The sequence below is a fragment of the Myxocyprinus asiaticus genome, chromosome 9 (assembly GCF_019703515.2).
Source record: "Myxocyprinus asiaticus isolate MX2 ecotype Aquarium Trade chromosome 9, UBuf_Myxa_2, whole genome shotgun sequence".
Classification (NCBI taxonomy): domain Eukaryota; kingdom Metazoa; phylum Chordata; class Actinopteri; order Cypriniformes; family Catostomidae; genus Myxocyprinus; species Myxocyprinus asiaticus.
In genome coordinates, this window is record NC_059352.1 from 9890026 (window position 1) to 9916043 (window position 26018).

General features: G+C 38.7%; 1 protein-coding gene across 7 annotated transcripts; it reads left to right on the plus strand.

Annotated features, from left to right (window-relative positions):
• The first annotated feature begins 1213 nt into the window (after positions 1 to 1213).
• On the plus strand, positions 1214 to 24452 carry LOC127445930 (complement decay-accelerating factor-like). Of its 7 annotated transcripts, none has more exons than XR_007898072.1 (11): positions 1214 to 1356; positions 9757 to 9825; positions 10784 to 10969; positions 11468 to 11567; positions 11653 to 11723; positions 12605 to 12784; positions 15816 to 15881; positions 16022 to 16057; positions 16623 to 16656; positions 18885 to 21185; positions 23573 to 24445. XR_007898072.1 is itself a non-coding variant. In XM_051706441.1 (11 exons), the coding sequence occupies exons 2-10, from the start codon at positions 9762 to 9764 to the stop codon at positions 18922 to 18924; spliced, it is 777 nt and encodes a 258-aa protein (XP_051562401.1). In that variant the 5' UTR covers positions 1214 to 1356; positions 9757 to 9761; the 3' UTR covers positions 18925 to 18933; positions 23573 to 24452. The 7 variants fall into 7 exon arrangements, 5 of the variants coding, with proteins under 5 accessions (XP_051562401.1, XP_051562400.1, XP_051562402.1 ...); XR_007898071.1 differs by lacking the exon at positions 23573 to 24445 and adding an exon at positions 21410 to 21851; XM_051706441.1 differs by having other exon boundaries at positions 18885 to 18933; positions 23573 to 24452.
• Positions 24453 to 26018: the final 1566 nt, after the last annotated feature.

The following is a 26018-nucleotide window of genomic DNA, read 5'->3' on the forward strand; positions in this document are numbered from 1 at the left end:
TGAATGGTGACCAGATCTTTGAAGCTCCAAAAATCACATAAAGGCAGCATAAAAGTAACCCATAAGACTCCAGTAGTAAAATCCATGTCTTCAGAAGCAATATGGTAAATGTGGTTGAGAAACAGTTTTAAGTGGGTTTTTTTTTATTTATTACTTTTTTTTTTTTACTATAAATCTTTATGGTAAAAAAAGGACTTAAATGTTGATCTGTTTCACACCCACGCTTATCATATCGCTTATGAAGACATGGATTTAACCACTGGAGTCTTATGGGTCACTTTATGTGGTGTTTATGTGATTTTTGGAACTTCAGATGTCTGGTCACCAACAGGGCTGAGATATTCTTCTGAAAATCTTTGTTTGTGTTCAGCAGAAGAAAGAAAGAAAGACATTCACACCTGGGATGGCATGAGGGTGAGTAAACAATGAGAGAATTCTCATATGTGAGTGAACTATCCCTTTTATTGTAAACAGTTACTGAATGATATGAGAAATCATCCTTACAAAAAGTAATGGTAATGTAATTTTTTGTTGTTTTGGATTGGATATTACCATGATGGAATAACCATGTTATTATTTGAAGTGCCAAGGAGTTTTATGTAAATACCAAGGCTTATGAAGGGTTACTAAAGACGTAGAGTAAGTGGTGAAGTGTACAGTTACTACAGCAACAGAAACGATAGTTTCTCACAAAACTGGATTTGTGAAAACTTTCACAGATCGATTTGACTCATTGTCATGGCTTCGTGCATATTGGCATTGTGAAAAATGGATAAAATAAGCCATAAAACCATAAAACCATCCTGATTTGTGAATAATTTCACAGTACCGTTAGTCTCTTAACCCTTGGTTGAGTCAGAAGTTTACCAGAAAAATCAGTGCTGGAAGCATTGAGGTCATATTCTTGAAACACATAATTATGAAACACTAGTTTCTCACAAAACATGATTTGCGAAAACCTTCAAGACTGATTTGACTGCGTTTGATGGTTTCATGTATATTGGCATTGTGAAAAATTAAGGACGCAAGTGTCAGAGAGCGAGACAAAGAGACCCAAGAGCAGAGGAACAGTTCAAAGGATTATTCATAATAAATGATCACTTGAACTATGCTGGCGAAGACCGGAGATCCAAGACGTTTTGGGGATGAGTGCGGGCCGTAGTCGCACAATGGGCAGATCCGTTAAGAATGTGTGCGTTGTCAGAAACGGATTCGTAGGAATCCTCCATAGAAGCGTAGTGAGGCGCAGAGAACAACGCCCAGCAGACTGGACTGCAATCACTTTCCCTACACGCGGACAGAGACGTGCAACCAAACAGACACACGAGACAGGATCAACTAGGCAGAGAGAGTGAGGTAAGTTACTTCACATCAGACAACAATCTAGCAAGGATACTGAGAACACGAAGGGTTTAAGTATGGAGTGAATTAGAGGAGAACCAAGTGTTGCTAGCACGATAATTAGTGGCATGATCAGGCATGACCCTGGGAACAATCAATGTGACAATTCAAGACATGAGGGAGAGAAAATAACAAAACACAGATAAAACCGACAAACTCACCGGAGCCGTGACTGTAAGCCAAAAAATTAATAATAGGCCTAAAACTCTAAAAACTGAGCACATAGACGGCTCATAATAGGCTCAAATTGACCTTCATGATTTATGATTTTTTTTTTTTTTTTCACAGATCAGTTTTTGCCATTTAACCATTTATTTATTTTTTGTTCTTGGGTCAACAGTTTTCCTGAAAAATCAGTGTTATAGGCTTTGAGGAGTCACATTCTTGAAACACATGATAATTATGATGGAAAAACAATAGTTTTACACAAAACTGGATTTGTGAAAAATTTCAGAGATTGATTTGACTCCGTTTGATGGCTTTGGTTTGTTGTTGACAAATAAAATTTTGATATGGATGATATGTCAACTAGCTAGTCATTTTATTTAACCATTGTGCGGTGTTCGGGTAATTTGTGACCTATTTTGTTTTGGTTTCTTTAATAAAAATGGTTTCATTCATCTCAGTGGGCCAAGACTTGGCTACTTTTCTTTCATTTGCCATCTGAACTCGCACACAAAAGAATTGGACTGGATTTGATGAGTTTAGCTCCTGTGACAAAAAAGTAACACTCGTGGTATTCCGGGTCATTTTTGACCCACCATAGGAAATGAATGGGAAAGACTAAAACACAGAGCAATTATAACACTAAGCCTATAACACTGAGTTCTCAGGAAAACTGTTGAGTCAAGAACTCAAAAAAGGTTTAAATGAAAAAAAAAGCTGTGAAAACATTCACAAATCAGCATGGTGTCATGATTCTGTCAGTCTGGGTTTTGGTCTGACAGGACCGTAGCATCATCGTCCTATGTCTGTAGTGTGTTTCATTGTCTGTCTTTGTATGAGCGTGCGGTTTCGGTTGTATTCCCTGTCGTACGCTCTTCGGTCCGTCTTGTTTCATGTCGGGAGCACGGTGTCTGGATCCTGACTTCCTGTCTGGCTTGGTTTCGGTCTGTGTTGGGATCCGGACACTCATGCTCCGTGTCTGTCTGTTGTTAACATGGGTGCATCGCACAAATGTCATCTTGGCAGCATGCACACGCGTCAATAGTTTGTCTGTTTCTCGCGAACACGGGTGTGCCTTGCGTCGCGCCCGGGTCGCGAGCTGTCTTCATGTTGTGCTGAGGTTCGGTCACTTCGGTCTAAGGTGTCAGGTGTGTCTGTGGCCGAACTCTTGCACAGGTGTCATGTCTTGTTTTTGTCGCCTGTTGCGTGCATCGCATTTCGTCTAGTGTGAGAATGCATGGCATCACTTTGTTTGGCGTTGCTATGCATTCTCTCATCTTGTTTGTTGGTTGGCATGGGCGTATATTGCTGTATTGTCTTTGCGATGTGCGCTCATGCCATTCGGATGTTTTGTTGTCTTGTGAGAGCACGTGGCTTTGTTTTGGTTCTGTATTGCCGCGTGTCTCTCTGTCTTACGTCATACCCCGCCTCCTTGTTTGCTTATTATTAGTTAATTTGCCTCACCTGTCTCCTGTTGTCCCGTTTGATTTCTCTCCCTATTTTAGTCTCCTCGTGTTTGCTGTCCAGTGCCAGTTTGTCTTGTTTCCAGTCTTGTGTGATCCAGTTAGTCTTGTGTAGTTGGTCGGTCTTGTTTGTTCCTCATCCCATCCCATCCCTGCCTGGTCTGGTTGGTCCTGGTTCCTTGTTTCCCTCTGCCCCATCCCTGGATTGTTTGTTTTCCCCTACGGGGTTGTTAATGTTTGTTTTCCCCCTTGTGGGAGTTTTGGTTGGTTGAGTTTTTTCCATTTTATTTCTTCAACTCTGCTCCTGGGTCCTATCTCTTTATTCCATGACAGATGGTCTGTTTAAGCCTAATGTGGCCCGTCTAGATGCTCATTTTGTAGAATTATAAGACATTTATTGGTTTTATGTCTTAGAATTTTTTTATTTCACAATGCCAATATGTAAGAAGCCATCAAACTGAGTAAAATCGATCTGTGAAAGTTTTCACAAATCCAGTTTTGTGTGGAGCTATTGTGTTTCATAATTATCATGTGTTTGCAGAATGTGACCTCTCAAAGCCTATAACACTGATTTTTCAGGTAAACTGTTGACTACAGAACTCAAAAAAGGGCTAAGAGACAAAAACTGATCTGTGAAAAAATTCACAAATCATGAAGGTCTATTTGAGCCTACCATGAACCGCCTAGGTGCTCAGTTTTTAGAATTATAAGCTGATTTCTCTGATGGCTTTATCCATTGACATGATTGTTATTATTACACAAGGCAATGGGGGTAGAGCTGTAAGACGCAAACAAACATGACCAAATGTGATTGTGAAAGTTTTCACAAATCAGGCTCTATCTAATACAAGTGAATTTGCATGAACCCAGATTGTGTTTACTGGAAATAGCCATTAAAAGAGCACTTATTTTTCACCTTCCTGACTCATGGACTTAAAAAGAGTAGCAGGTTTATAGCCAATTGAAGTCTGAATTTCAAACCACAAACTATCTTTACCGCGGTTGGAAACACGAAATAAATGGTTTTCGAATTCTATCTTCGCTGTTACAAATGAAGTTGAGGGAATGTTTGAGGATCACTGTGGTAACTTTTAAATAATGTTCTACTCTCATTAAAAAAGCCGGACATTTTAGTGTTCCCACAAAATTTAATATTTGGAAAACGTGGGGCCTGGGTAGCTCAGCAAGTATTGATGCTGACTACCACCCCTGGAGTCACGAGTTCGAATCCAGGGCGTGCTGAGTAACTCCAGCCAGGTCTCCTAAGCAACCAAATTGGCCCAGTTGCTAGGGAGGGTAGAGTCACATGGGGTAACCTCCTCGTCGTCTCTATAATTTGTGGTTCTCGCTCTCGGTGGGGAGCGTGGTGAGTTGTGCATGGATGCTGCACAGAATAACATGGGCCTCCACACGCGCTACGTCTCTGCGGTAACACGCTCAACAAGCAACGTGATGTGCGGATTGATGGTCTCAGATGCGGAGGCAACTCAGATTCATCCTCCGCCACCTGGATTGAGGCGAGTCAGTACACCAACATGAGGACTTAGAGCGCATTGGGAATTGGGCATTCCAAATTGGGGAGAAAATTAAAACATATATATATATTTGGAAAACGTTTATAGAATGTACATTTATAGTTGGTTATATATTTACTACATGTTCATGAGGGGCTTTTAGTTTTGTACCGTTGTACATTTCAACGTCATAAACACAAACATCAACACGCGTTCCCTTTAGGAAAAAAAGGTATTTAAATAATTTTTTATAGGTCTTTAATCTCAGTAGAGGAGATTTCGTTGGAAAGGGTCAAGGGGAGGTAACACTCACCCGGCTGGCACAAAAACGTCAGAGGTCTGTAATACTGTAGGCGTGTGTGTGTTGGACATGAGTTAATCAGTTCCCTATCGATTCAGTTCACTCGACATTGCTGTAAGCACTATGGGCAAGTCCTTCTAGACAACCTTGTTGAAACCCTTATTCAATCACGGCAATCTTCTGATTGGCAATGGTTTCTTCCGAATTTTCTTCCTTCAAGCTAGGAACTTCGTCTTGATCTTGGAACCCTTCTGCTTCGCTGTCGATATACACTTACAGCGGACTGAACTTCTCAGCAAGACGCGAACAGGGTGACTCGTCACCTTTGCATAGCTCCGGCACCTAGAGGCTTTCCGTTCCCCTGTGTGTTCCGGTGAAGAGTTCTCCACATTGCTTCAGACGCTCTTGGTGAATGGGTTCTTCGCTTCATATGCTCATCGTTGATCAATGCGGCGCTTTAGCGAAATTCTACCTGATTCCCACAGCACTCCAGCTGGAGTTACTGTATCCTTTTTATATATATATATACAATATTAACTAAAGAGATGCATGATACGCGTCTTTTTAAAGATGTAGTTCCTATGCGAAAGGCACATCCTGCCGTCCGATGAGCACGAGAGCTGTGTTTATTGCCTGGGCCGTGCCCACGGACAAACAGCTCTCATGGAGACAGACCGCCCTCACTGCGAGAGTAAGGTTGAGCTGGAAGAATTAGAGGAGGATCTCGTGCCAGCGCAAGCCCTGCGAGCCTCCTAAACTTCCAATCTAATGTCCTCACCTGTGCAATATGCGCGTGATAAACACCGGCCGTCTATTGGAGCGCACGGCCTCATTACGTTTGGCGTCTCTGACGATGGGAATGATGCTGTGTCACTCGTAGCTTCAGGCGAGTGGTTCACGGAGGATGTTGCCGCCTCTTCCCCCAGTGAGGGTGAAGAACATGCACACCGCATGGACAAGGAGCTTCTTTGCATTCTCGAAAGAGCGGTTGAAGAGCTCGGTCTTGAGTGGTCCCCTCCAGAAGAGCCAGAAAAGTCTCGCCTGGATGAATGGTTTTTGCAAACAGACCACGATCCGGAGGAGTGCACCATTCTTCCCTAAAGGTCCATGCAGATCTCACAAAGACCTGGCTAGCGCCCAACTTTTCATGCACTCATGTCGGAGGTGCTACCATCCTCATTAAAGTGGACCACGCCATGTCGACTGAAGTCCGCACTGGCTTGAGGAGCTGGATCAGCACTCCACAGTATGTCAGTGCTCCAGGTTTTTCAAGCTAAGCTCCTCAAATAGTTGGATGAGAAAGGCCCCGATCCAGAGCTGTTCAAAAGCTCTGCACCGCTACAGATTTGCTGCTGCAAGCAACGAAAGCTACCGCTCAGGTCATTGGCAAAGCGTTGAGCAGTCTGGTGGTTCTGGACCGGCATATTTGGCTAACTCTCATGGAGATGTGCGATGCAGAGAAAGCCGCCCTCTTCAACAACCCGGTGTCACCCAGCGGTCTCTTTGGCAACACCGTGGTAGGCTTTTTATAGTGCTTCATCGTGGCGCAAAAGCAGTCTCAAGTGACTAATTATCTGCCAAAGAGAAGTAGCACTTTCCCTTCCTGGCACACTCCCGATCTAATTCTGGTCAGCGCATGGCAAAGAATCCATCTCTCACTGCCCCAGTGCAGCCGAAAGCTACTGTTGAGCTATCTGTGAAGCCACGCAAACCGTTGCCCAAGCATAATTACCCGCCGTCTCAGCGTGAAAACGCGCCAATGGAAAAACCCCAGCCAGGCAGCAGAAACGTTCCTGACATGCCCAGCCCCATGAGCCCAGAGCTCACTATTATTCATGGCCCAGAGCTGAAGAGGGCTTGATTCGAGGCGCACATTGTTTCTCCCCTCTTCCCCATTACTGTTCATCAGAAATGGGAGTATTACTCAAACATAGGTTTTTCTCACAAAAGAGAAAAAAGCACCCGTTGTACAAACACAGGACACTCACACAATCTCAGAAAAAGGGACATTTCCTCTTCACATATCATACATCCCACAAACTATGCTCAACCGCTTCCCTATGGTGAGCGGCGCTTTCATTCCTATAGTGAGCGAATCAATAAGCCAGCTGTGGGAACGTGTGGCGAGCCCTCACAGGTGTGTCAGGCTGGGTGTTAAGAATGATCGAGCATGGTTATTCGATTCAGTTTGTATGCTGGCCACCTCTCTTCACAGTCTTCACAGTCAGAGGTTCACAGTCTCCTTGCAAAAAAAGCATGATAAAAGCTGTCCCAGGCTGCAAAACACAGCAGGATTTACAGCTGTTATTTTCTCATTCTGAAGAAAGACAGCGGGCTTTGGCCCATTCTAGATCTGAGACGCTCTAGCAGCATGGACACCGCTGGCCTTCTATCAACAGGGTGTTATGCTGGGTCAAATTTTCAGAAGAAAAGTGGTCACCACAGATGCATCCAACACAGGTTGGGGCGCGGTGCACGATGGACGCCCGACTTTCAGAACCTGGACAGTGGCACATCAACCACCTAGAACTACTGGCTGTCTTTCTAGCTTTGAGAGCTTTTCATTCCGACATTGTGAATCACCAAGTTCTGATTCGTTCGGATAACACAACAGTAGTGGCGTATATAAATCGCCAGAATGGACTCCGATCACCACAATTAATGAGCATGACACAACACCTCCTCCAATGGAGCGGGTGTCATCTGCTCTCGTTGCGTGCGACATGTCCTTGGCCATCTGAATTTCGGAGCGGATCTGTTGTCACACCACGGAGTATTACAAGGGGAATGGAGACTTCATCCTCAAACAGTGATGAGGATTTAGGAATTATTCAGCAAAGCGGAAGTCAACCAATTTCACCTCTGCGAAGAATGCGCCATGTCCTTAGCCCCGCTGGGCGTGGATGTGCTGGCTCACAAATGGCGAAACACAAGTATTTGTTTTCCTGGTATACCTCCTTCATTCTGTTATCAGCAAAGTCCGAGAGGACAGGGAAACATTTCTGTTAATTGCGCCAAAATAGCCCAATCAGTCCTGGTTTCTGGAGATGATAGAAATACTAGACGGCCCTCTGTGGGAAATACAGCTGAGGAGAGACCTTCTCTCTCAAGCACAAGGCATGATTTGGCATCTCCAGCCAGAGCTGTGGAACCTACACGAGTGACTTATGAATGGAGCACATCGGACGAGTCAGAATTGGCTCAGTCAGTAATGAATACCGTTTTACAGGCTAGAGCACTGTCCAGGAGACGCCTCTATGCACTTAAATGGAGCGTGTTTGCAAATTGGTGCTCTTCATGTGGTAAAAACCCAGTGAATTGCCCCATAGCTGAGATTTTGACATTTCTTCAAGAGCGGCTGGATTCTGGTGTTACCCGTCAACGCTTAAGGTTTATGTAGCGACTATCTCAGCGCACCACACCCTGGAGGCTGGCTCTTCAATAATGGTCCAGATCTGTCAAAAGCCACCATTAAACCTAGAAAAGGCTACGTGCCTAAGGTTTTATCAACTCCCTTCAGGACTCAGGTGGTTCGTTTACAAGCCTTCTTTTCCCCACCATTTAATTCAGATGAAGAGCAATCTATGCATATGTTATGCCTGGTGAGGGCATTGCATACATATGTTGAGTGCACCCGTCAGTTTAGGCTGTCGGATTAGCTCTTTATTTGTTATGGAGGATGCACAAAAGGAATGTTCGTCTCCAAACAAAGGCTTTCTCGCTGGATCATTGATGCAATCTCCCTCACTTATGAATCACAGTGTGTGAATTGCCCTATTGGTGTCAAAACACATTCAACCAGAGGCATGGCCTCTTCATGGGCGAGGACAAATGGTGTGTCCTTACAGAACATATGTTTGGGAGCAGGATGGTCCTCACAATACACGTTTGCGAGGTTTTATAACCTGGACATGACGTCCATTTCTTCTCAAGTCCTCTCTGTATAGAGCGCTTCTTACTTTCAAGCGGGTCAGCCCAAGCCCTTATTACGGGTGGGCTACCGACTATAATCAACACAGCCACCTAATTATATACTGTTGAAAGGCTTCTTTAAAGTCATAAACACTCCCATAAGAAATAAAACCTACTTTCCCAACCTTGTTGTGAGAGGGTTAATAATCCATACTGTGTATATCTATATGGTTCATATTGATCCCAGACTACATTAGTTTCAATCTGGCATCTGCCATGTGGGACTATTCATATCACTTTAATATGACTTCTAAGTCATCGGCCTGTGACTCCTTATGAATATTTCTATTTAGTGTTATAACTCTTGGAGTGTAATGGCACATAGTGTGGCATGATGGGATACTATTCCTCATAGTGCTTACGGCAATGTGGAGTGAACTGAATCAATAGGGGACGTCTCCGGTTACACTTGTAACCTTGGTTTCCTGAGATGAAGGGAACGAGACATTGCCAAAGCTGGCCGCACTACTACTTCAGATTTCTTAATACAAGTGACTCACTCTTGTTCCTCAGTCAGAAAATTCCGAAGAAATGGTGACTGAGCACTCGCTTATATACAGCTGCGCACCTAAAGGGGCGGGACTCAGACACCATTGCCAGTCAGAAGATTGCCGTGATTGAATAAGGGTTTCAACAAGGTCATCTAGAAGGACCTCCCCATAGTGCTTATGGCAGTGTCTTGTTCCCTTCATCTCAGGGAACTGAGGTTACATGTGTAACCAAAGACGTTCCCTTCAAGTGTTCGGGTGCCGTATGTTCATGTAACATACTATTTTTCATTTCAGCTGCGGCGGGAATGTGTCCAATGAAGTTAATATGGGGGATCTCTTGTCTCGTCAAAAGTAGTTTTATTTAATGGTATTGTGACTGATTTGCCAGTTGTTGTTGAGGTATGTATTCAATACAAGTGTTTATAGTTGGAAAATAAAATCTATTTCAGTGACTATGACAAGTGTGAAGATTTGGCAACTACTTCTGTGGCCGTTTGCACTCATCTCTGAGGGAAAAGGTAAGCTACACAAGTTTGTCCTTACCGGTGTCTTAAATTATCCTTCTTAGATTGCTGTTTTTAAAACAAGGGAGTCATTCAGCCAGATGAACTAATGGTAAGTGGTGCATGACCATCACTGAAATAACCTGAGCAAATTTGTTGAACAGATACGTAGATGGTTCACTAGTCTATTGTATCATCATGTAAATGGATAGTTGATAAATAACATTAACCTCCCCCCAAAGTTTTATTCTTTTAGGACTTTTCAACTTCTTGTCAACAGCAAGATCTTAGGTTGAAATTTATGGTAACCCTTTACAATATTGTTAACATTAGTTAATGCTATAGGTATTATGAACTAACAATGAACAGTAGCCTATACAGTATTTATTCATCCTGGATAATGATCATATATGACAGTGATAAAACATAATGCAGAAAACTAACGTTAATGTTGTAATGTAAACTAATACAACTATTGTTTTAGTAATGCATTTGTATATGTTGAAATTAACATCAACCATATTAATAAATTCTTTAAAAGTATTGTTTATTGTTAGTTCATGTTAACCAATGTTAACAAATTCAGCCTTATTTTAAAGTGTAACCAAATTACAAATGAATGAAATGCTGTATGTCTTAATTTCTTTTAAGGTTTTGTGAGCATTTATTTGAGCTTTTAGGCAGTTAATTTAAATAGTCCTGCAGTGTGACAAATTCATATTTAAAAAAAATACAAATATTCTGGATAGTCTCTTAATTAATATGAAATCAAGAATTGGAAATTTGATAAAATGTTCCAAGACAATGTGGTTTAATATTTTTTAGACAGAATATAGCATTTCACAGTGCCAGACAGCTGTCATTTCTTGACATGTCAGGTCAGCTGTCCAAAACTGACCTGTTACTGAACCACTCTTGTATTAATATCCCTTCTAAAAGATTAGATAATTAGTTGTCTCTGTGGTTGTTTTAGCAGAATGCCCACTACCAGTTCTGGATGGCAATTATGTCTTGACCCCAGAATCTGCACTGCAGAATAATTTCCCAGAGAATTCAGAAGCTTTCCTGGAGTGTTCCAATGGATATGAGAGAGAGGCTGGGTCAACTTCAATCCTCTGTACGGATGGCAAGTGGAGTGATGTAGAATTAATTTGCAAAAGTAAGTGTTTTATGACTTATTAATCAGACCCTGTATGTGCAATTATAATTGTGAATAATGTTTATTATTATTTATTTACACACAAGAAATTTGAAACCCTTACAATTTTCTTTCTTCTGTGGACTTTGTGTGTACACAAACAGATATTGTGCAGAATAAAGTGAAAGCATTCTCTGACCACTTTTAGTAAAAAGGACAAAAAAGCAACATAGAAGTAGTCCATATGACTCATGATATATTTCAGGTCATATAAAGCCCTACGATATCTCTGTGATGAATAGACTACAATTTCAGTTGTTATTTGCTGAAAACCTTTCCCTTTGCTATAGCTCTCAAATCTAATTTATGTGCACATTCAAACATGCAAGAACCATTGACATCAAATGTAAAGAAACATAGATCATGAGGGAAACTATACTGGCTTGAAGCTTCATGAGGGCTATCGCTTTCAATTATTAGGAAGTCGATATTAAACTGCTGTGTGTGGACTCATTTCAGAGCGGGATTGTGGTCAACCTAAACCTTCACCAAAAATGAGCTACATTATTGAAAGTGGAACATTGTTTGGAGAATACATAAAACCCAGATGTGAGAGGGGGTAAGAATTTCTGTGGCCCCTGCTGTCCATATAGTATGTAAGGGGGTAAACAATTAGGGTTGACTTTGTTTCCTCTTTTATTTAGGTATTTCCTAGAAGGGTCAAGCTACAGGCAATGTCTTGTAAACGGTTGGAGTGGAAGGTCTGAATGTACACGTGAGTCCTCATTTTGGCTTCATACACCAACTCTTACAAATTATGAGAGCTAAAAACTGAATATCAAAATCCAAGATGGTGAAAAAATTTTATTATAAAAATATTTATATTTCATTTGAATATTGATAACTATCTATAAAAAGGTAATTCTTATAAGAAATTTACTATTTTACCCAATATGGAGCCTTTTCACATTTCCGGGTTTGCAGTAAAGAGAAAGATGCCAAATTTAATGTCACTCCCTCAGCAGCTGTGTTTGAGTCCATATTGCAGCAGTGTTGACTATTTTTTTATTATTAATTTAATTACATTTAAATTAATTATTCTATTTATTTTATTAATTTAAATGCATTTAAATTAAGTTTTTTAATTATTATTATTAAATTAATGACAGGGTAATAAAAAATGCTTTACATTTACACTAAAAAATAATATATATATATATATATATATATATTTTATAATAATATATAATTATATTATAATAATATATAATATAATATATATAACATGTGTGTATGTGTGTGTATATATATATATATATATATATATATATATATATATATATATATATATATATATACATATACACTATGCATATACACTATACATATATATGAAGAAAGTAGAAACAGATTGTGAAAAGGGTTCCTCTGTGCCTTAAAAACTTTTCATTAGTTTATCAACATGCTAACACCATACTCTATTGGAATATTGAGTCAAGTCTCCTGCTGTTTATAGGAGATTTGCCTTAGATGGCTGCTGTCTATGTAGGCAGCGAGGCAGTCCACTAGGTCTGGGAACAGACCTCAGATTTGCATCAACTTCATAAGCAGTCAAAAATGTTGTAACAGCCTCTGTCACTTTTTATATCTTTATAGTGATAACGTGTGATCCGCCTATCGAAATTGAAAATGGCAAGATAGTCTCATACAAGGAAGCTCCTGAGCTTGATGATGTCATTGAATATTCCTGCAATGCAAACTACATCCTCGCTGGAAACAGATACATGAAATGTGGAGAAGATGGGGAGTATGATTCACATCCACCAATATGCCAAGGTAAGAGATCATGTTTTTTCATATTTATAATTTGTTATTTGGAGGTTTTTTGCTTCAATCACCAAGCTTAAAAGCTATCTTTTTGCCCTTATTAGCCGTGACCACAACAATTACAGAACATATTGTCAGTCGCTTGGTTTCCATTATTGTTTCAGCCTCCCAGGCCTCATTCCTGCAGTGTTTTGTACCCTAATTGACCTATCAATTCACGTATTCCTGCACTTTTTTCAGCATTATTCTACTGTATGTATAGGTCCCTGTCTTTACCTGAAAAGCCTCCACGGCTTGTTAAGCAGGTCCTTCAGGTCTTTTTTGATCAATGCCTTTTTGATGGAAGTGCATTCTCTTTATTGTATATGCTGATGTAGTCTGTAAAAAAGTATTTTTCCCATTCATTTTCTCCATAGAGATTTTAAAAAAAATCTTCAATGAAGATTTATAAGCCATGAACCAAATCAAACAATTCTGAGATAAATTACAATATTACAAATTTCGATTAAAAAAAAAAAAAAAAAAACAAACATCAGACTGAACATCAAAAATCAAGGTACTTACATTTAATTTTGAAGGAATTACTACTCATTTTTACAAACAATATGTAATGAACACGCAAGAGTGGTGGTAGAACTTTGTGAATAATGGGCGCTTCAGTTCTGTTGAAATCTTTCTGTGAGCACAGATTCCATGTGGTACACTGTAAAAAAATATTTTGTTAAATTTATGGCAAAATACTGGCAGAAATGTACCTTAAAAAATACGGTGATCATGTTTCAGGCTTTACGGGATGTAATTTTGATGCCTGAATATTTTACCGTTCACTACCATTTATATTATTAAAGGATATAAACTTGATATAAAAACCTGCTGGAACTATAAAAGTCTGCTTTTCAGTTTAAAATGTATTTTTAATCACTGTAGTAACTATAAAAGGCAGCATGAGGATTAATTAAAATTCATCAAGAGTGATTCTTCCAGGAGCAATAATTAACACACACGTAGAGACGTGTCACTCGCACAAACACAAAACACCATCAGGGTAAAACATGTGACACTAAAATAATGCAATAAACATTAACTAAACTACATAAAATATAACAAAAGTAGATTTTTAGAAGAATATCTCAGCTCTGTTGTTCCTTTCAATGCAAGTGAATGTGGCCAGGAATCTGAAGTTCCAAAAAGCAGATAAAAGCAGCACAGAAGTAATCCATGACTTCAGTGGTTAAATCCATATCTCAAAAGCAATATGATAGGTATGGGTAAGAAACAGATCGATATTTAAGTCCTTTTTTTCTATAAATCTCCACTTTCACTTTCAGATGCGAAAGTGAAACTAAACAGGTGCCACATATCACTTCCAGATGTGAAAGTGAAAGTAGAGATTTATAGTAAAAAGATAGTATTTTTCCTCATCCACACCTATCATATCACTTCTGAAGATATGGATTTAACCACTGGAGTCGAATGGATTACTTTTATGCTGCTTTTATCTGCTTTTTGGACATTCCGATTTCTGGAACCACCATTTACTTGCATTGAAAGGACTAACAGAGCTGAGATATTCTTCTAAAAATCTTCATTTGTATTTCAGCAGAAGAAAGAAAGTCATACAGATCTGGGCTGGCATGAGGGTGAGCAAATGATGAGAGAATCTTCATTTAAATTCTATTATGAGGAAATCAACAACCACTCCCATGAAGCATTGAAAATTATGTAACTGATTTAAAAACAACAGTACAATATAAAACTATTGACTATAGACTTTGATTCTAAATATGAAAACAATATATTTTAAGTTTATTGCAAAATATTCAGATATATACAAATATGTAGGTAGTTTGAGAGTATTGGGAGGTCTCAATGCTTCAGAGTGGGCAGTCACTGCTGAACTCTTTTGCTGTGATTTTCAGTCCCATAACAACTTCATACATAACCTTGAAGCTCATCGTAGGCCAGTCTTGAGTGGTTTGTATGTTATTGTTAAAAATCAGTTTCTCTATGGAGAAATTCTTGCTATAGATCTTATTCACAGTAGTGCCATCATTTTTAAAGGGAATTAAAATGAGGCTGTGAGGGATAGATTTACCATCTCTTCAATGGCATCCTAGATCATATCTGATTTTCCACAACTCATGTTGTCTGGAGTGTTTTGCCTACTGAATGTTCTTGGAAAGATATTTTTTCAATGTTTTGCCTGCAGAACAATCCAAAAACATTTTAATCTGCAGTACAGCCCATTAAAGAGACTGTATGTCTATCCCTCCAGTCAAAAAATCAAAGAAGGCGCTGCTGTAATGCAGCTAAAACAAGTGAGAATTTTAACAGTAACATACATCTATAAAAAATTGCCTGTTTGTTCTCTAGAAACATGTCTCTTGCCAGATAAATGTTGGATAAAGTTCCAAAGGAGATAACAATCTTATCCAGTCTTGAAGTATAATAGTGTTTTGCAACTTATGTTTATACTTTTTGGGCCTGCTTATCATTACCAGAATGCCATGCACGCTGAAATGTGCCAGATGTCTTATGTGGTCTGATGGGCAGTTCAACCAGTATTTACTGCTATAACTACTGTTATTGTATTATAGAGAAAAACATTTTCCTCTGTTTAGCAGCTTTACATGTTTTATTGATTATTTTTTGTTAAATTTGTTATTCTCAGCTATTAAATGTGAAAATCTAGAAGTTACATTTAGTCACCAGATTTAAGGAAGCCCTCCATACATTTATAAAAGTGAAGCCACATTTGAATGCAAGCCAGGTTATAGCATGAAAGGTTTACCTACTTCAGTGTGTGAAGAGAGTGGCTGGTCTGCCCTTTCTGTTTGTGCTGAAGGTATGCACCAATTTTGGTGGAAGCCTGTGGAATTCTGTGGAATCAACTTCTCATCAAAATCAGTGGCTTTACAGAAGTCATACTGTATAGAATGTGTTCCATCAGCTGTCTAGATTGTTCTACATCTAAACATCTAGTCATTGTATTGGAGACTACAAACATATAGGATAATATACTAAAATTTTCTTTCAACAGACATGAAAATACAGACAAAAGAAAGCATTACCACAAACATAGACACAACCAACAGTGGTTTACATGGTAAGAAAGCCAGTCTACAAAATATCTCCATTCTAATGCATGCATGCCACTTTTTAAGATTTTTATTCCACAAGTTTTGTTTTTTTTCTCATTCATACAAATCATTTGTCATGGTTATTTAATTTCACCTCCTTTTGCAGAAAGGGTTGGGGAACAGCCCGCTACTTATTCACAAAGTGAGTAATCGTTTATGCCAAATGATACATCTACTATGCTGAATTAAATGTCTGACTGTATTTATACTCAGGAAAAGTAATGTGGTTACTGTAGTTGTTTGCCATACAACACGTCACCATTTAAGGCCCAGTCGGTTAAATGAGTAATGAGTTGCTGTTGCTATTGAGTGTTTATTTCCCCGTTTATACACTACGATATACCCTTAATTTGGACTGGTCTGGACACAATTACTGATTCTTTGTTAGTAGTACTTTCCAAATTTTTTTATATGTAAGTCATGAAAACTGTGTAATAGCACAAGTGGAAGTATAAGAATGAAGCAGTGTCCAAAACTTTTCAACAAATCAAAAGTTGAACAAATCAGTAGCCACCCTCTGCATACAGCTTTGCATTTAGATCTGTCAACTCTGCTCTCAAAATGCATAGCACTTATGTATAAACCTTTAGATCAAATGTTTTTTTTATGATAATGAGAAACATTAAATCAGCTAAGTGTATCTAAATCTGAGACTGGTAGTGTATATTACACAGGTTGTTTTAATAACAAAACTGCTTATCTTTTAGGTAGTGTGATTATGGGTTCTGTGGTATCTGGCAAGTAAGTATATAAATAATTTGGATAAAACTACAATTTATGTTGAATCAACCGCATAGACCATGACGGTCCAAAATTTGAACATCATATCATATACAGGTGCATCTCAATAAATTAGAATGTCGTGGAAAAGTTCATTTATTTCAGTAATTCAACTCAAATTGTGAAACTCGTGTATTAAATAAATTCAATGCACACAGACTGAAGTAGTTTAAGTCTTTGGTTCTTTTAATTGTGATGATTTTGGCTCACATTTAACAAAAACCCACCAATTCACTATCTCAAAAAATTAGAATACATCATAAGACCAATAAAAAATATATTTTTAGTGAATTGTTGGCCTTCTGGAAAGTATGTTCATTTACTCTATATGTACTCAATACTTGGTAGGGGCTCCTTTTGCTTTAATTACTGCCTCAATTCGGCGTGGCATGGAGGTGATCAGTTTGTGGCACTGCTGAGGTGGTATGGAAGCCCAGGTTTCTTTGACAGTGGCCTTCAGCTCATCTGCATTTTTTGGTCTCTTGTTTCTCATTTTCCTCTTGACAATACCCCATAGATTCTCTATGGGGTTCAGGTCTGGTGAGTTTGCTGGCCAGTCAAGCACACCAACACCATGGTCATTTAACCAACTTTTGGTGCTTTTGGCAGTGTGGGCAGGTGCCAAATCCTGCTGGAAAATGAAATCAGCATCTTTAAAAAGCTGGTCAGCAGAAGGAAGCATGAAGTGCTCCAAAATGTCTTGGTAAACGGGTGCAGTGACTTTGGTTTTCAAAAAACACAATGGACCAACACCAGCAGATGACATTGCAACCCAAATCATCACAGACTGTGGAAACTTAACACTGGACTTCAAGCAACTTGGGCTATGAGCTTCTCCACCCTTCCTCCAGACTCTAGGACCTTGGTTTCCAAATGAAATACAAAACTTGCTCTCATCTGAAAAGAGGACTTTGGACCACTGGGCAACAGTCCAGTTCTTCTTCTCCTTAGCCCAGGTAAGACACCTCTGACGTTGTCTGTGGTTCAGGAGTGGCTTAACAAGAGGAATACGACAACTGTAGCCAAATTCCTTGACACGTCTGTGTGTGGTGGCTCTTGATGCCTTGACCCCAGCCTCAGTCCATTCCTTGTGAAGTTCACCCAAATTCTTGAATCGATTTTGCTTGACAATCCTCAAAAGGCTGCGGTTCTCTCGGTTGGTTGTGCAACTTTTTCTTCCACACTTTTTCCTTCCATTCAACTTTCTGTTAACATGCTTGGATACAGCACTCTGTGAACAGCCAGCTTCTTTGGCAATGAATGTTTGTGGCTTACCCTCCTTGTGAAGGGTGTCAGTGATTGTCTTCTGGACAACTGTCAGATCAGCAGTCTTCCCCATGATTGTGTAGCCTAGTGAACCAAACTGAGAGACCATTTTGAAGGCTCAGGAAACCTTTGCAGGTGTTTTGAGTTGATTAGCTGATTGGCATGTCACCATATTCTAATTTTTTGAGATAGTGAATTGGTGGGTTTTTGTTAAATGTGAGCCAAAATCATCACAATTAAAAGAACCAAAGACTTAAACTACTTCAGTCTGTGTGCATTGAATTTATTTAATACACGAGTTTCACAATTTGAGTTGAATTACTGAAATAAATGAACTTTTCCACGACATTATAATTTATTGAGATGCACCTGTATATACCTTATTCACAATGGTGCCATCTTTAATTTTCATTGGGAATGAAAAAGAGGCTGTGAGGAATAGACGTAAAGTCTCTTCAATGACATGCACTGTGTAAAGCTGTAAAGCTCCTATATCACAACTAATAATTTTGGGATGATTCAAAACACTTTAAACAACCGTACAACCCATTGAAGAGACTGTAAGTCTATCCCTCACAGCCTCATTTTCATTCCTGTCAAAAATGGTATGAGATGGCGCGACTGTGAATAAGGTCATTTCTATTTTTATATCACAGCTCTCTGGAATACTCGATTCTATAATAACTTGAAAATATACTCAATTTTATAATAAAATATGTAAGGGATAATGTACAGTCAGCCAGTCTTTATCACAAAATTAAACCCTTCAGGGTGACAAGACCCCTCAGCTCCAGGTCGGGGTCCTGAGATAAAGATCGGCTGACATTATTATGTACAATATCCCTTACATATTCTATTCTATTCTATTAAAAAGGCAAGTGTAATTTAACAACTGTTTAACAATATCTCCTTACTCTCCACAGTTTGTATTTTTGTTTTATTTTGTTTGTATTGTTCTTCTAAACAGAAGAGGTGAGAATATTTCTTAATCTCTCAACTGGCTTTAAAATCATTTTGGCATACTTAAGCATGGCAAACTGGCACTCCGTTTGTATTGCTGCTTAAGATATGCATTCATAGAAACACTGTCTGTTTACTCTAGCTGCCACATGCATGAATCAGTCCTGCGTGAACCCTATCTTTACATATGGCGTTTCTTTATGAGAACTTAGTCTGATGCTTGATAAAAATGCTTTACTTGACTTTTTTCACACTTGAAATAGTTAATTAATTTGTTAATTGTTAAAGGGATAGTTCACCCAAAAATAAAAAAATCTGTCATCATTTTCTCACCCTCATATTGTTCCAAACCTGTATGACTTACTTTTTTTTTGGCGGAACAGAAAAGGAGGTCATAATCACAATGTTTACCTCTGTCACCATTCATTTTCATTGCATCTTTTTTCCATACCCTCCTGAGACCCGAGCGTGACTACTGTGTGGATTTTCCATTCCCTTTTTGATTTGTAACTAATAGCCTCTAAGAAACATAAAAAATAAAAATAAACTTTTTTTTTAAACAAATAGTTTTCCCAAAAATTAATGTCACCATATGTGGACAGTGGGAATAAGTTGTGAAATTTCTAAATAATACCAAGCTAAAGAAAGTTTTTCAATCAAATTGTTTATTATGTTTCCAGTCATTACATCATAAATTAGCATAAATAATTCTAATTCAAAGTAACGGCCAGCATCATCCAATCACTGCCAACCATGTTAAAATAAAATTGTGCATGCATTATTCGGAATCTGTGTACTGAATACAATTGCCCCATGTCTGCCAAACATTTTGAGTGGTCCAAACATCATCCGCAGTCTGAAACTGAAATTTGACCGGATGTTAGGAGTGAATGCATTTGGCTGCATAGGAAAGCTATAGGATGCTCTCTTGCACACTAATTAGGGAATGACTTAACCTCCATTGTGCTGTCTGTCTGCACTGGTCTCAGAACCGTTTGAAATGCACCTTATTTTCATCCTAACTCCAGATACAGCCTCTGAAAGCAACATTTTCCAGCTTTTGGATGCATCTGTTTATTCTCAATGTGATAATGCACAGTGACTATAGGATATTTTAAGGAAATTAGTCCTCATACATGGTCATTGTGTTTAACAGCGTACCGTTTCGCAATAAATCAATGACATTTTTAAAATGGGATATCAGATGAAACTAGAGACTCTACTCTTTTGACTCAAACAGGTTTTAAGTAGAAACTTAAGAGGTTTCTTACCAGATGTAGTTTTGTTGCCGTTTCTCCCAAAGACAAACTCAGCTGAGATCGGCGCCATGTTGTTTTGTCACATTGTCCGTGCATCGAAAGTTTAACCCTATAATGACAGCCTTGAGTCTCCTGAACTGAGACCAGTTAGTTTAAATGAAATGAAATTATGCAAAGCCTATAGCGAAGCCAAAACGTAATGTCCACTCATGTGGGCACGGGGTCTAAGGAGGATACAATGAAAGTAAATGTTGACTGAGGCTGTCACTCCATCTAACATCTCCTTGTGTTCCACAGAAGAAAGAAATTCATATGGATTTGAAACAAATGAGGGTGTGTAAAAGATGACAGAATTTTCACTTTGGGGTGAATTGGAATTTTCATTTGTACTTCATTTTACAGTGTCCTTGTTTATATGAGCCTGTACAGTATGTTACTATAATAAATTATAAAAGAAATAACAATTACTTTGTGTGATTAGAAACAGCTCCTCAAATTTTTCAGTATGTACTTTTGTACATACATAGTAACATGAACACTGAAAAATAAAATATGACCAAATTTTGTTTTACTGGTTTCAAGGAAGTGCCTTGAAACCAGCAGGTTACTAATTAATGGAAAACAACTTTAAGGAAGATCAGGGGTTCTAGGTAGCTTAATTAATTCTGGTGTGACTTGTAAAAATGTATTGCTGTCATCTGGGCACATAATGAGCATAAACATTAAAATGAAAGGGTGTGAAGGGGTTGCCTGATGTTGCTAACAGAATGACAAAAACAAATTTATGATGAGCTGATTATTGTCCAAATGCGAATTACATCCAGACAGCATGCAGCACAGATGGCTAATAGAATATTAACAAAAATTTAATTAGTTCAATCAATAAATAATGTATTCAAATTACTTTATCTCCTCGTTTGAAAATGCTGCATAGGTCATACTATACTGGCGAAGAACAGAGGTCAAAAGAGGAGTTATTGCTATGTCAAAGTCTCTAAACTCAAGGTACATACCAGTGCCAAAAACTTTACATGGAATACTCTTTGTTCTTTGTTGTACAGTCAAAATCATCAAATGACTTCATCTCAAACTAATATACTGTATTCATTATAAGTTGTTAGTTCTGGCATTAGTTACCACCTCTCTATTCTTAGTTTGATCTTAGAATGTACCGTAGCAGTTACATGTTTTGTTTCCTGAATATGTTTTCTCTGGACTTTCAACTACAGGGCAAGTAATTGGATGGCTCCTTTGTCTTAGCATACATCTGTTCCTTCAGTAGACATTAGTTGCACAGTATTAACTCCTTAATGCTGCCATTTTTTAAACATTTAAGGAATAGTTCACCCAAAATGCCATTTACTCACCCTCATATGGTTCCAAACCAGCATGACTTTCTTCAGTGGAACACAAAAGGATAAATTGTTAAGAATGTGCACGCTGCTCTTTTTTCCCATACAATGAAAGTGAATAGTGACTGAGGCTGTTATTCTGCCTAACATCTTTTCTGTTCCATGGAAAGAAGAAAGTCATTGTGGTTTGGAACAACACGAGGGTGAGTAAATGATGACAGAATTTTCATTTTTGGGTGAACTATCAATGTAATATTGTACTTTGTAAACCAGTTTTGTTTATTTATTATTATATATGAATTTTTGTACTTTCACAAAAATATATATATATATATATATATACACAGGTGCATCTCAATAAATTAGAATGTCATGGAAAAGTTCATTTATTTCAGTAATTCAACTCAAATTGTGAAACTCGTGTATTAAATAAATTCAATGCACACAGACTGAAGTAGTTTAAGTCTTTGGTTCTTTTAATTGTGATGATTTTGACTCACATTTAACAAAAACCCACCAATTCACTATCTCAAAAAATTAGAATACATCATAAGACCAATAAAAAAAACATTTTTAGTGAATTGTTGGCCTTCTGGAAAGTATGTTCATTTACTGTATATGTACTCAATACTTGGTAGGGGCTCCTTTTGCTTTAATTACTGCCTCAATTCGGCGTGGCATGGAGGTGATCAGTTTGTGGCACTGCTGAGGTGGTATGGTAGCCCAGGTTTCTTTGACAGTGGCCTTCAGCTCATCTGCATTTTTTGGTCTCTTGTTTCTCATTTTCCTCTTGACAATACCCCATAGATTCTCTATGGGGTTCAGGTCTGGTGAGTTTGCTGGCCAGTCAAGCACACCAACACCATGGTCATTTAACCAACTTTTGGTGCTTTTGGCAGTGTGGGCAGGTGCCAAATCCTGCTGGAAAATGAAATCAGCATCTTTAAAAAGCTGGTCAGCAGAAGGAAGCATGAAGTGCTCCAACATTTCTTGGTAAACGGGTGCAGTGACTTTGGTTTTCAAAAAACACAATGGACCAACACCAGCAGATGACATTGCACCCCAAATCATCACAGACTGTGGAAACTTAACACTGGACTTCAAGCAACTTGGGCTATGAGCTTCTCCACCCTTCCTCCAGACTCTAGGACCTTGGTTTCCAAATGAAATACAAAACTTGCTCTCATCTGAAAAGAGGACTTTGGACCACTGGGCAACAGTCCAGTTCTTCTTCTCCTTAGCCCAGGTAAGACGCCTCTGACGTTGTCTGTGGTTCAGGAGTGGAATATGACAACTGTAGCCAAATTCCTTGACACGTCTCTGTGTGGTGGCTCTTGATGCCTTGACCCCAGCCTCAGTCCATTCCTTGTGAAGTTCACCCAAATTCTTGAATCGATTTTGCTGGACAATCATAAGGCTGCGGTTCTCTCGGTTGGTTGTGCATCTTTTTCTTCAACACTTTTTCCTTCCACTCAACTTTCTGTTAACATGCTTGGACACAGCACTCTGTGAACAGCCAGCTTCTTTGGCAATGAATGTTTGTGGCTTACCCTCCTTGTGAAGGGTGTCAATGATTGTCTTCTGGACAACTGTCAGATCAGCAGTCTTCCCCATGATTGTGTAGCCTAGTGAACCAAACTGAGAGACCATTTTGAAGGCTCAGGAAACCTTTGCAGGTGTTTTGAGTTGATTAGCTGATTGGCATGTCAAAATATTCTAATTTTTTGAGATAGTGAATTGGTGGGTTTTTGTTAAATGTGAGCCAAAATCATCACAATTAAAAGAACCAAAGACTTAAACTACTTCAGTCTGTGTGCATTGAATTTATTTAATACATGAGTTTCACAATTTGAGTTGAATTACTGAAATAAATAAACTTTTCCACGACATTCTAATTTATTGAGATGCACCTGTATATATATAATTCTAGACATTGCTAAAAACAATGTATATTTTGATAAAGTATGTTTCATTAAAGCCTTTTAAAATGCATGGGTGTGTTCTAAATCTGACCTCTGAATTCCCCTTTCTTGTTACCAGGCATCCTCCTAAAAGAATCTCTGGCACACATGTGTTTCCACCTCTGAAAGTGCAGTTTTAGTGAGACATTGTAAAGTCAGCTATTTATAGTGCACCACAACACAAGTTCTTTGAAGGGATCAGATTTGCTGTGACCACACAGTGACTGAAGCAAACCTGAACATGAGCAAATGTACTGTATTTAATGTGATTGTAACCTGAAACAATTATTTCACTCTGTATATCCCCTTTAAAAAGTATTGGTCTGCAGTAGGCTACACAGCAGTGTGGTTACCGGGACAATAGCAGAGATAGTTGCTGTTATTCAAGCCAAGCAGTCAATTACATAAACTGAAAAACCAGTCAGACATTGTACTCTCAAAAGCAAAGAGAGATTCCATTAAAATTTGGTTCCCAAAAAGTCTCTATGGATGGTTGCTAAGGCGTTCTGGCGGATTGCTAAGTGGTTGCTTACTGGCCCAAGTCAAAAGAGCCCATCCCCAAGTCTCTATAGAGTGTGTTTGCATGCACGTTCTTACACCAATTATGCTTAATAAGCCAACAATAAGGCTTTGGGTTAAGATCATAAACGGTTTAAGCATAAACTGATCGGCACACGTACATTTTTGCCTTCTATTCTGATTTTGTGTTGCAAGTAAACACCATTACTGGCATTCTAACCGGCTTATCCAATGTGCACAAGCATTGTGCGCATGCTTGTTTACATTTTGAAGTCGAATGCAGAGAATAATCCAGTGGTTTCAAATTAAATGTAAACGCGTGTTTCCTAAAAGTTATCAGCGTATTGCTGTGCATGGAAATGTGCTCTTATGATATTCTGGTCCATATATAGGCTATGACTTAAATTTAAAGGGACAGTTCACCCAAAAATGAAAATTCTTTCATCATTTACTCACCCTCATGCCATCCCAGATGTGTATGTCTTTCTTTCCTCTGCAGAAAACAAATGAAGATTTTTTTAGAAGAATATTTCAGGTCTGTTGGTCCTTTCAATGCAAGTTTAGTCCTTTCAAGCTCCAAAAATCACATGTAGGCAGCATTAAAATAATCCATATTACTCCAGTGTTTAAAGTTTTTATCTTTAGAAGCGATATGATAGGTGTGGGTGAGAAACAGATCAATATTTAAGTCCTTTTTTACTATATATCTCCACTTCCATTTTCACATTCTACAAGTTAAAGTGAAAGTGAAGAGATTTATCTGAAAAAATGATTGAAATATTGATATGTTTCTCACTCAAAGTGACTGCATCGCCTCGGAAGACATATATTAAACCACTGGAGTCTTTTATTCTGCCTATACACTTGAGTAAACATCTCATTTACCCCAGATAGCATAACACAGTAGTCTCAGGTCCCATACTTTCTTACCACAGCCGGCCATCTAGGAGGAATACAATAACTTTGGCTAAATGACATGAAACCAGATAAATTTGAGTGTCTTTATTGGTGTGTATCGTCTTCCTGGAAAGGTAAAAAAAACACCAGGATTAAAGATGATTCATTGTTTATGGTGAATGCTTAGCAATAGATTTGAATGGGAGGATATTAAATGAGGGTGTATTTACTAGCTTATGTGGTACTGAAAACAAACACAAAGGGTGAGTCAGCCCACTGTTTTATTTAGCTATTTAGTCACTAGACATTTTGGTCAGTTTGGTCGTTTTCTTGAAAGTGCTCTTGTTCATGTATGCGCTAAGAATGATATGACAATGCAAAATATTTTTCCATTAGCAGAGAAAGGAAATAGTTAAACTAAGGTTATCCCTCTGAATAAGGCAAGAAATCAAGTCAAGAAAGTCAAGTCAGTACCCTTTAGATAATGTTTGACCCTGATAAAAGACTGTCTGTCTAAAGACGGCGGGGGGGGAGTAGAACTTCAGAAGCTTTTCTGGATCATTGCTGGTGTTGACAGCAGAAAGAAAAATAGCATATGCACGTATTTTCTCTGTTCATCACACTTAGGTTCTCACAGTCACTTTTAAATTCACCACTCACCACACACACACACACACACACACACACACACACACACACAGACAGTAACTTGGCCATCGTTAATTGTCACACAGCGCCATCAAGTGGTAAGACATTAAATGACGGTTAACTTACGTTGTGTCTAAGACGTTAAATGACGTCGTCATTTCTTCCTAAAATAAGTGCAAGAAGTTGTATTTCTTTATACTTGAAACATATCGTTACCTGTAGACATAATTTGATCGATAAACGATCCGTTGTTTGCCAGTTTTATTAAAATGCGGTCGTGTAACATTTGCAGTGTTCTGAGGTATAAATGTATCGCACTACGCTGGAGGTCCACTGAACAACCTAAAGGAAGCAGGTAAAGATATACAGTATAAACCTTTTGACCATATTAACCAGCCTGCTCCACCTAAGCTGCCTTTTTGGATACACAATTGAATTGTTTGCAAAAGATCTCACAAGCA